The sequence below is a fragment of the Panthera tigris genome, chromosome D1 (genome assembly GCF_018350195.1).
Source record: "Panthera tigris isolate Pti1 chromosome D1, P.tigris_Pti1_mat1.1, whole genome shotgun sequence".
Lineage (NCBI taxonomy): Eukaryota > Metazoa > Chordata > Mammalia > Carnivora > Felidae > Panthera > Panthera tigris.
Window position 1 is genome coordinate 21,951,107 of NC_056669.1, and position 11,954 is coordinate 21,963,060.

Below are 11,954 nucleotides of genomic sequence, written 5' to 3' on the forward strand. Positions count from 1 at the left end.
ATGAAGAAATGAGAGCTTGTGTTTTAGGGCCATCGAAGTGAGGCCTCTGTCCAGTTACATTCCCTACTGCCCAAATACTTTAATGTTATTTAACATAGACTTATTACCATCTGTATCCACATTAGACTGCCACTTCTGCCAGGTGACACTGAGGAAAATGAGGACCAGTATCAGCTCTATATTCAGGAATCCCAGCTAGAGAAAAACAGAGTCCTTATTATTGTCACCAATGTTTCTGTTTCCTGGCTGTCCTTAAATATATTTATTTATTACATAGGGTAGAGATTGTGTAGGCTTCGTGTGCATACCAAAAATACTGCCAGTATTTGTATTCCCCCTGCCCTGTCTGTGTGATACAAGTTCCTAATCAATTCTGTGAGTTAAATTTTAAAAACACAGATCTTATCATGCCATTCCTCTATTTCTAAAACCTCTAGGGTTCACCATTACAGTACGAAATGCATGCCATATTTAGCATATTTTCTCTCTGGCCCCAGGTGACACTCCAGCCTTATCAGACTTGCTACTTCCAGTACACATCGCTTTCTTTTATACCTTTTGTGCCATCTATTTTTCTGCCCGGAAGGCCGCCTTTCCTTTACTCTTATTAATCCTCCTAGACCGTCTTAAGTGTTACTACTTCTGGAAATCTTTTCCCTCTTCCCGGATGTGTTTTCATTCATTCTGAAATTCATTATGTGACAACATTTTGTATATGCCTCTGGTTTGAAAGTATTACCCTGAAACTTAATTATCTCTGTGTCCATCCTCTTCATTATCTTTTCTGTCCTCACAGAGTGCTTGGCATGTACTAAGTACTCGATAAATATGTATTCAATGAGTAGGCAAAGTTAATACCTATGAGACTTAGTAGAGAAGCAGTACTAATGGGAAGGAAGTGGGGAGAGTAGTGGAGAATCTGACTGACTTCATCACCGTGCAAATCTTTATTTGCAGCATATACCCGGGCACTACATTCGGTCATCAACTCCTGTGATATCCCTGTGGGGAACTCAGCTCTTCGAGTCGCCATGCATAATTTGGTTTCTGCACACAGACGGACTTTGAAAAATGTGTAATGAGAATCTGAATCCAACTGTTAGTATTTCAGTCTTCATTTAAAACCAACCCTGAGAGATTATTTAGGAAAAACTGATAAAGTGTATAAGATATGTAATCTAGAAAGAAAGACTGTCCCACGTAACAACCGTCTCTATAATTAGATCATTACCATTGTTTCAGTCTGTGCTTGGGGCTGAAATTGAAAGCTGGCTTCCAAGCTTGTGTTTTTGCCGTGAACTGTGCGGAGTCTCTTGTTTTTAAAAAATGATCAGTTAGACCAGTAAGGTTTTTTTACTTAGCTCTGCTCTGATCAGAAGAGATCATGAGAAATCATTGAGATTATCTCATTTATTGCCTTTTTAAAACTGTTTCTTTGAGTCTTGACAAAACTGGAAATGTCTAGATAAAACAGAAAAGATGATGAAATGGGTTTCTGAGCATCAGTGGCCATCTACATTCCTGTTAGCTGTTCTAGTTATATATAGCGATTAGAGATGAGAAGAATCTGAATTTGATGCACATTTTGTTTTCCTCAAGACTTTTCTCTCCTGGCTTTTAAACTTATTGCCTCTTTCCCCATTCAGTGCCATTGGCCATAGTACTTTATAATTTTATAATTTTGTACTGTAAAAACAAGGTAAATAAACCCTCTGTCTTTTGAGCTTCTTCTATGTGAAATAATTGTGAGTGACATTTCAAAAAGTAAATCTGAAGTCAAAGTGAGTAAAGGTCCTGCCTTATTTCCCTATCTTTTAAAAATGTGAAGAATGGCATATCTACAGAGCAGATGAAGTAAAAATTTCTATAGTTAGTGTGAATTTGTTATTTCATCACTGATTTCCTGACACAAAATATGAAAAGGTTTAGTATTGAATTAAAGGTACTGAGAATTTCTTTTTCCAACTTTCTCTAATGATCAGTGTTGAAGAAGCACATAGGTTACATCTCAAAAAACTCCTAAACATCAAGCCAGGTCATCAAAAATAAGGGTCAAAATTACCTGTATGACAAGATTGACTGGTTATTTAACCAGATTAATAATCCAGTTCAGTCAAAATCTTTAAGTATTTGTATCCATGATTCAGCCGTTAAGAGTTGTATTTCTAACAGTTTTATTGAGATATAATTCATATACTATGTGATTAACTCATTTGAAATGTGCAGTTCAGTGGTTTTTAGTATATTCTAGGATTGTGCAAGTGTCACCACTGTCAAATTTTAGAATAGTTTCGTCATTCTAAAGAGATGCCCCCATAATCCAACAATCCCACTATTGAGTATATATCTGAAATAATTGGAAGCAGGATCTCGAACAGATATTTGCATACCCATGTTCATGGCAGTATTACTCACAGTGGCCAAGAAGTGGAAGCAACCCAAGAAGTGTCTGTCGACAGATGAATGGATAAGCAAAATGTGGTCTATACGTACAATGGAATATTATTCAGCCTTAGAAAGGAAAGAAGTACTACCACATGATATAATATGGATGAGCCCTACGAACATGCTGAGTGAAGTAAACCAGTCACAAAAAGAAAAATGCAGTATGATTCCACTTATATGAGGAACTTAGTCAAATTCATAAAGACAGAAACTAGAATAGTATTGCTGGGGTCTGGGGGGAGGAGGAAATGCAAAGTTGTTGAATGCGTAGGGTTTCGGTTTTACAATATGAAAAAGTATTGGAGATCTATTTTACAACCGTGTGAATCTACTTAACATGACTGAACACAGCGTGCACACACTTAAAAACAATGACAATGGTAAACTTTAGATTATGTGCAGTTTTTTGTTTGTTTGTTTTTGTTTTTTTACCACAGTTAAAAATTTTAAGAAGGAAAATTCCATCCCATTAGCAGTCACTTCCCATTCCCTCCTCCCTCAGCCCTTGGCAATCACCAATCTGCTTTCTGTCTCTATAGATAGATTTACGTGTTCCGGACTTTTCATAAGAATGGAATCATACAATATATAATTTTTGTGTCTGGAGTCTTTGTTTAGTATAATTTCTTTTTTTTTTTTTTTTGACGTTTCTTTATTTGTGAGAGACAGCAGGAGTGAGGGAGGGGCAGAGAACAAGAGAGGGAGACACAGAACCTGAAGAAGGCTCCAGGCTCTGAGCTGTCAGCGCTGTCAGCACAGGGCTTGACGCGAGGCTCGAACTCACGAACCGTGAGATCATGACCTGAGCCGAAGTCAGATGTTCAACAGACCGAGCCACCCAGGCGCCCCATGTTTAGTATAATGTTTTTAAGATTTTTTCCATGTTTTAGCATGTATCAGTATAATACTTCATTGCATTTTGTTGCCCAGTAATATTCCACTCTATGGATACCACATTTTATTTTACGCATTCATCGCTTGATGAACTTTTGGGCTCTTTCTCCTAATTGGCTATTATGAATAACGCTGCTATGAACATTTGCTTACAGATTTTTCTGTGGACATATGTTTTCATTTCTCTTGGGTGTATACCTAGGAGTGAATACGCTGGGTCACGTGGTAGCTCTATGTTGAATGTTTTGAGGAATTGAAAACCGTTTTCCAAAGTGGCTGGCTATACCATTTTATATTTCTACCTATGGTGATAAGGGTTCAGATTTCTTCACATTTACCAACATGTGTCATTATCTGTCTCTGATTATAGCCATCCCACTGGGTGTGAAGTGGTATCTCACAGTGGTTTTAATTTGCATTTTCCTGGTGGCTAATAATGTTGAGCATCTCACGTGCTTATCAGCCATTTGTATATCTTCTTTGGAAAACTGTCTTTTTAGATCCTTTGTCCATTTGTACTTGGGTTATTTATCTTTTGATTATTGAGTTATGAGTGTTAGTATATTCTCTATATAGGTCTCTTATCAGACATATGATTAGTGAAGGTTTTCTCCCATTCTGGAGATTTTTTTTTCACTTTCTTGATGATTTTCTTTGCCACACAGAAGTTTTTAATTTTGATGAACTCAAATTCATTTAAACTTTTTCTTTTGTTTTTCTTTTGTTTCTTTAACCGATACCTAATCCAAGGTCACAAAGATTTATTCCTGTGTGTTCTAATAAGAGTTTTATAGTTTTAGTTCTTACATTTAGGTCTGTGATCTATTGTTTTTCTTTTTATAAGTTTATTTATTTTGATAGAGGGAGTGAGCAGGGGAGAGGCAGAGAGAGGGCGAGAGAGAATTTCAAGGAGCCTCCACACTGTCAGCATGGAGCCCGATGGCAGGGCTTGGACTCAGAAACCGTGAGATCGTGACTTGAGCTGAAACCAAGGGTTAGATGTTCAACCAACTGAGCCACCTAGGCGCCCCGGTCTGTGATCTATTTTGAGTTAATTTTTGTGTAGGTGTTAGACCTGGGTCCAACTTCACTTTTTTGAACGAGGATATCCAGTTGTCCTAGCTCCATTTGTTCAAAAAAATTATCATTTGTGCCGTTGAATTGATATGACATTCTTGTCAAAAATTAGTGGACCATTAAGGTAGGGGTTTATTTCTGAACTGAGTTCTATTCCATTAATCTATATGTTTATCATTATACCAGTACAATCTGTCTTGATTAATGTAGCTTTCTAGTATGTTATGAAGTTGGGAAGTGGAAGTCTTCCAACTTTGTTCTTCTTTTTCAAGATTGGTTTGCTATTCTGAGTCGCTTGCATTTTTCATATGAATTTTAAGATTACCCCCTGCAAAAAAAGCTAGCTGAGATTTTTTTTTAATAGGGATTGCATTGAATCTATAGATCACTTTTGGAGCAATTACCTTGTGATTCATGAACACAAGATATCTTTACATTCATTTAAGTCTTAACTTCTTTCAACAATGTTCTGTAGTTTTTAGAGCATAAAATTTGTACTTACTTTGTTAAATTTATTCCAAAGTATCTTATTCTTTTTGATGCTATTTTCAATAGAATTATTTTCTTAATTTTATTTGCAGATTGTTCATTGCAAGTGTATAGTAATGTAATTGATTTTTTGTATATTATTCTTGTGTTCTGCAACCTTCCTGAACTCTTTTTTACTTTTAGTAGTTTTGGGGGGGTTTCTTGGGATTTTTTAATATGTAAGATCTCCTCATTTGCAAATAGAGATAGTTTTGCTTTTTTCCTCTCTGATCTGGATGCCTTTTATTTCTTTTTCTTGCCTAATTGCCCTGGGTAGAACATCTAGTACCATGTTGAATAGGAATGATGAGTGGACATCATTGTCTTGTTTCTAATCTTAGGGGGAAAACATTTGGTCTTTCATCATTATGTGTGATGTTTGCTGTGAGTTTTAATAAAAGCTTTTAATAAAGGGTCCCTGAATTCCCTTTATTAGTTTGAGGAAGTTACCTTTTGTTACTAGTTTTTATCCTGAAAAAGTATTTAATGTTGTGAAATGTTTTTCTGCATCTATTAGGATTATTGTGTGTTTTTTGTCTTTTTTTTCTCTACTTAATAAAATGTATTACAATAATTGGTTTTCAGATGTCAGACCAACCTTTTACTGCTAGGATAAGTTGTATTAGTTCTTACCTATTTGGTCTTGTACTACAAGCTTTTTGCTTGTTCATTCTATTTTCTTTTTTTTTTTTTTTTAGTTTGGTTATCTGAGATAGGTGAATTGATGTGTCTGACACCAAGTTCACAGTGAAGTGATAATGGGATTAAATCTTGCATAAGATTAAGCAACTTTCCAGTCTTCTTCCTCTAGGTTCAGTCTATGAACATAAATCTCCCCTGAGCAGGAATATGTTTTTGCGTTGTAATTTGGTCATGTATAAACAGTGTTAATGATTTATTTCTGTGGGGTTAGAGAATGCTGGGATAGCTAGCAGCTACCAAGGAGGAAGCCTGAGTCTCATAACCCTTACTGATGGTAGTGTGGCAAATCCTGTTTAAATTGGATGAATGCACTTTGAAAAGAAGCTTGGAATCTAAGAGTTTGCTAATTTATAAGTTTGTGAACTCATGGTTGGATGGACAAATTCTACAAGGTTTCTAAATGAGAAGGACCTATAAAAATGAAGAGACCTGGATGTAAGAAGTGAGCCTAAGTGAGATAGATTTTGATTTCTGGGAGGGGAGGGGGGTATTAAGTTTGGACCCACTAATTCAAATAGGGTAGGTGGCAGACATTTCAAATAAACAACTGAGTAAGAATGAACTTTCTTAGATAATTATTTCTTTATTCTCCTCAAATTTCTTCTAGGTTTTCCCTCATACTTACCAGGTGGTGACAATGCTTCCTGTATCTCTGGAAAAACAAGCTGTCAAAGGGAGGTTCCCCAAGTTCCCACCATCCTACCTACCTGCCTACCTACCTGTGTATCTTAGTTCTTTTTTTTTTTTTTTTTTTCAACGTTTTTTATTTATTTTTGGGACAGAGAGAGACAGAGCATGAACGGGGGAGGGGCAGAGAGAGAGGGACACACAGAATCGGAAACAGGCTCCTGGTTCCGAGCCATCAGCCCAGAGCCTGATGTGGGGCTCGAACTCACAGACCACGAGATCGTGACCTGGCTGAAGTCGGACGCTTAACCGACTGCGCCACCCAGGCGCCCCTGTGTATCTTAGTTCTTAATATGGATAAACTTTTATTCTATCTTAGGCCTGCTCTGACTTGTGGCTAGATCCAGTTCCCTTCCACCTACTTAAGGAAACAATGCCTCAGCATTTCTCTGCCTTGTCTTCTGCATCATAATTTTCTCCTCACTCCTAGTCTTGCTATCAGTATATAAAGCTGCTGTGATTTTTTCCATCTTTAAAACCAACCAGAGAGAAGAAAACCTATCTTTCTTCGCCCTGCCTTCCCCTTTACCTACCACCAGCCTTCTCTGCTTCTCTTTCTGACAAAACTCCTTGAGTTGTCTCTACCTCCTCCTCCTGTTCTCACATTCTCTCTTGAATGCATTCTAGCAAGACATTTGCCTTCATCTCTCCAATGAAGATGCTTTTTTCAGAGTCACCAATGACTTCCATATTGTTAAATCCAATGGTCATTCATTCTCATACTTCCTCTTGACCTTTCAACAGAATTAAACATTTTTTTTTGAAGTTTCTTATCACCTGGCTTCTACAACACCAAAGCTTTTGATTTTTCTTCCAACTCAACTGGTTATTTCTTCTTCATTTCTTTTTGCTGTGTTTTCCTCATCTTTGAATATTAGGGTGTCACAGGGCTCAGTCCCTGGACTTCTTTTTTACCTACACTTACTCTTCTGGTAATCTCTTTTAGTCTGATAGTTTTTTAAAAAGTTTTTTTTAATGTTTATTTTTGAGAGAGAGAGACCAAGCACGAGCAGGGGAAGGGCAGAGAGAGGGGACACAGAATCGGAAGCAGTCTCCAGGCTCTGAGCTGTCAGCACAGAGCCCAACAAGGGGCTCAAACCCACAAGCTGTGAGATCATGACCTGAGCCGAATTTGGACGCTCAACCGACCGAGCCATCCAGGCACCCCTAGTCTGATGTTTTTGTTTTTTGTTTTTAATTTACATTTATTTATTTTTAAAAATTTTTTTTTTTAACGTTTATTTATTTTTGAGACAGAGAGAGACAGAGCATGAACGGGGGAGGGGCAGAGAGAGAGGGAGACACAGAATCGGAAACAGGCTCCAGGCTCTGAGCCATCAGCCCAGAGCCTGACGCGGGGCTCGAACTCACGGACCGCGAGATCGTGACCTGAGCCAAAGTCGGACGCTTAACCGACTGAGCCACCCAGGCGCCCCAACATTTATTTATTTTTGATAGAGACAGAGCACAAGTGGGGGAGGGGCAGAGATAGAAGGAGACACAGAATTGGAAGCAGGCTCCAGGCTCCGAGCTGTCAGCACAGAGCCTGATGCAGGGCTCAAACTCACAAACCGCAAGATCATGACACGAGCCGAAGTCTGACGCTTAACCAACCGAGCCACCCAGGCGCCCCTGATGGTTTTAAATGTTATCTACATACTCCCAAATTTATATTCTGGTCCAGACCTCTCACTGAAATCAAACTGTTAACAACTCCAACTGCTTACTTGACATTTCCACATCGTTGGCCTCCCTCAAATTTGCTCCTTCTGCAATCTTTCCCATGTCAATTCCCATGTCCCATCTATTTATTGAGGCCGAGAAACTTGAAGAAATCATTGCCTCTGTCTTTATCTCATTTTCATCCTTCATCACTTCCTCAGCAAATTGTGTCAGCTCTACCTTCAAAATGTATCTCCCGTTCATGTTCCTTATCCTGCCAGATGCCTGGTCCAAACCACCAGCATCTCTCTCATGGATTACTGTAAGAGTTTCCTAAGTAATCTCTCTGCCTGTACTTTGTATACTTTCTCAGTACAGCAACCAAACTTAACACATCCAAAAACCAACCTTCTGGTCTCCACCTTTCACACACACATATGCATACCCCCTAACGACAACAAAAAAATCTGTTCCTTCAGTCTTCTCCATCTCAGCAAATGACAGCTCCATCTTTTTAGCCAAAAAAAAAAAAAAAAAAAAAAAGAAGAAGAAGGAGAAGCATAGAGTCAACCTTTACTTGTGTCTTTCTTATGCAACTTCTTGTTGGCTCTACCTTGAAAATGTATGCAGTATACAACTACTTCTCAGTATCTGCCCCACTGCATCCCTGATCTGAGTCATCATCATTCCTGAATTATTGTGATGGTCTCCTAGTTGGTTATCTTGTTTCTATATTTGCCCCTTCCAGACTGTTCTTAGTACCACAACCAGAGCAGTCCTTTCAGAAAAAGTAAGATTGTATCACTCCTCTGCTCACAGTTCCCTTTGGCTATTCGGGAAATTTCAGCCAGAGTCCTTATTATGTCATACAAGGCCGTAAAAAATCTGGTCCTAATCCCTTTTGAGTCTTTATCTCCAACTGCTCTTTGTTTTTGCACATTCTGCTCATCTTTGTATTCCTTAGGACAGTCTAGGGACACTTTTGCTTTAGGGCTTTTTAATTTGCTGTTTGCTCTACATGGAGACACTTCTCCCTCAGGTAATATTTGGCTAACTTCCTTACCTCCTTTAAGTCTTTATTCAAATGTATCTTCTTAAAGGGCCTTCTGGACCCTTGGCCATCTTATTTTTTTTTTTTTTAAATCCTTATTTATTTGTTCTTGAGAGAGAGAGAGACTCTCAAGCAGGCTCTGCACTGCCCGCGTGGAGCTGGACTCAGGGCTCGAACTCACAAACTGTGAGATCATGACCTGAGCTATAATCAAGAGTTGGATGCTTAACCAACTGAGCCACTTAGGCACCCTTGACCATCTTATTTTAAAATCAACCCTCCTGACCACCTCCACACCCAGGTATTCCTTATCCCCTTTCTCTGCTTCACCTTTTTTCCTAATACTTCTTTCTGCATGACATACTATATATTTTACTTAATGTTTATTTTCTCTCTCTCCCTGCTGGATTGTATACTCCACAAAGACAGGGATTTTTGCTTATTCAATGGTTCATCCCCGGTTCTTAAGACTATGCCTGTCACATAATGGGCTCTCAGTAAATGTTTGTAAAATGAATGAACATTTTTGTCCTTTAAAAATTCCAAGTATTTCTACGTGATTAGTAGTTTTACCTAATGTTTTTGATCTTTACCCAAAAGGTCTTTGGACATCATTTTATTTTGTATTTTATTTTCTCATTGCTACTGTAATTTGGGACAAATAATTTAATTTCTCTGGACTATCGTATTCTCTTTTATAAAATAAGAGAGTTATACTAAGTGACCTTTAATCTCTCCTGTAGTGCTTAACATTGTATGGACTTAGTAATTACGTTTTATACTTTTGACCTCACTCTCAGGGTTTCCATTTCATTTGCTCTTCATGCTGAGCTTGCACTAGTGTAGGTTTTACTCGTGGACAGTGAGGCGAGGGTAGGGCAGGTTCGTTCTCCTCCACTCCGACTCCACCACCGACCTTGTCAGAGTAGATGCAGATTCGATAGGTCCCAGCGGACTAGGGGGGCAGAGCAGGTGGAAGAAGAGCAAGAAAGTATGGGTATACGTGCAGCAAGAGGAGCGCAATCCCGCTGTGCTGCTCCCAAGACAGGAATTTATTGGTTCACAGAATCCGTGCCAAGCGATGGAACACATATATGATGGAGGCCACTTCAGGAATATGGTAGTAGCGGAGGATATTCACGTACTAGTTTTCCGGCAGTAAAAAACTGGTGCATGATACATTTTCCTAGGCAGTCCAACCAAAACAGCTTGCTCCAGTTGCTTTGGTTTTAGTAAACTCTGTGTTCTCCCTCTTGCACCGTTGTAGTATATTGCTTTAGTACATAACTTAATTGTCTAGGCCTCGCCCTTACCTAGTTAGCCCTTTTTTGATAGCAGGAATGAGATTGTCAGCAACTTTATTGACTACCCACTGGGCGCAGAGGCTAGAAACTGCTGCTTTCATCTCTCCTAACCACTTCAGGTGTGATAAAGGGGGTATCTGGTATTACTTTACCATGTTTACTTAGGTTATGTTTTTGGAGGCAAAATATTTCTTTTCATTTCCCACTAGGTGTAGTGAGCATAATTTGTTTTGTGTCCCATCTTGGTGGGGCATTTCTCCATGCTTCTTTGAAAAAAAGATTTGGGAGATTGGAAATATTATTGAGGAAGATAAAGGAAATGCTCTCCTGGCATGCTAGGCCCATTCTGACAGGCAAACGACTTTGAATATGTTGACTTAGATTTTTATTTATTTATTTATATATTTATGTATGTATTTATTTATTTATTTATTATGTGTTTTTTAAATTATGTTTATTTATTTTTGAGAGAGAGACAGAATGCAAGTGGGGGGAGGGGCAGAGAGAGTGAGAGACACAGAGTCCGAAGCAGGCTCCAGGCTCTGAGCACAGAGCCAGACGCAGGCTTGAACTCACAGACCATGAGATCATGACCTGAGCCAAAGTTGGACGCTTAACCAACTGAGCCACCCAGGCACCCCAAAGTTTTAAAGCTGTTTTAAGGTGGAAATGAATAGTCCATGTCTGGTCTTGCTCTCACTGACCGCTATTAGAGGGGTATGCCAAGGAGAAGTCAAATTGATTCCTTTTGAGTAAGACAGTTTGGTATTGTACCATATAAGTTGTCATCCCTTTTGGGCCCCACGATGAGATAGATCACCCTTGGTAGAAATTTTCACTCAATTCTTGGCTTAGGTTCTTTGCAACTGCCTATCCCCCCACCAGATATCTACAGCAGTCATTAGTTAATGAAACTGTTAGACATTTCCATCATCTGAACCCACTAATTCATCCTCACAACCTTAAGAGTAAGAGAAGCAGACATTGTGCCTCTTGGTATGATGCAATACAAAACATACGGTGCCTTCTGTGAAGTATTTGTGCCCTGCAAAAGTTGAAACTGAATATGATCAAGCCTGTAAGCTTTTCTCATCTGGGTTCTGGGAGGAAATTGAGTCCTACTGTCCTATGGAATCTACTGTATATAATAAGGTAACCTCTCTCCTATTCACTTAGAATGGCACCACGCACCATCCTGGGAAGAATTGAGAAAATAGCCACTCAAATTGTTCTCTGTGTTTTCTGGTTTAGATGAAGACAATATGTAAAGAGAAGGGTGGTGAGGATTCTATTTACAGGAAATAGAGGGAAACAAATTATACTATGAGAAAGTAGAAATCCAAAGGATGAGTCATTCTAAAGTAAACTGGCAATTTCTTCAACAAGTTAATGGCTTGAATTTAAAAAACGGGGAGATGGTTCTAGATTAAGACAGACTTCTGGAGATAACAACCACCGAATATAATGTATGGACTTTGTTTGGATCCTGATGTGAAAAAAAGCAATCTGTCTTTGAAGCAGGCAAGAGAATTTGAAGAGTCTTAAGTTTGGTAGATATGATGAAGTATTATGTGAAAATATCTATACAGATATGGATACTGAAG

At 38.7% G+C, this 11,954-nt stretch overlaps 1 protein-coding gene across 1 annotated transcript in view; it reads left to right on the forward strand.

Annotated features, from left to right (window-relative positions):
* The window catches only part of CCDC15 (coiled-coil domain containing 15), an 84,591-nt gene extending 82,863 nt beyond the window's left edge, over positions 1-1,728 (forward strand). The window contains exon 16 of the mRNA XM_042957974.1: positions 958-1,728. Within this exon, the coding sequence (XP_042813908.1) occupies positions 958-1,079 (122 nt within the window). The 3' untranslated portion in view covers positions 1,080-1,728. The remainder of the gene's footprint in view (positions 1-957) is intronic.
* The last annotated feature ends 10,226 nt before the right edge of the window (positions 1,729-11,954 follow it).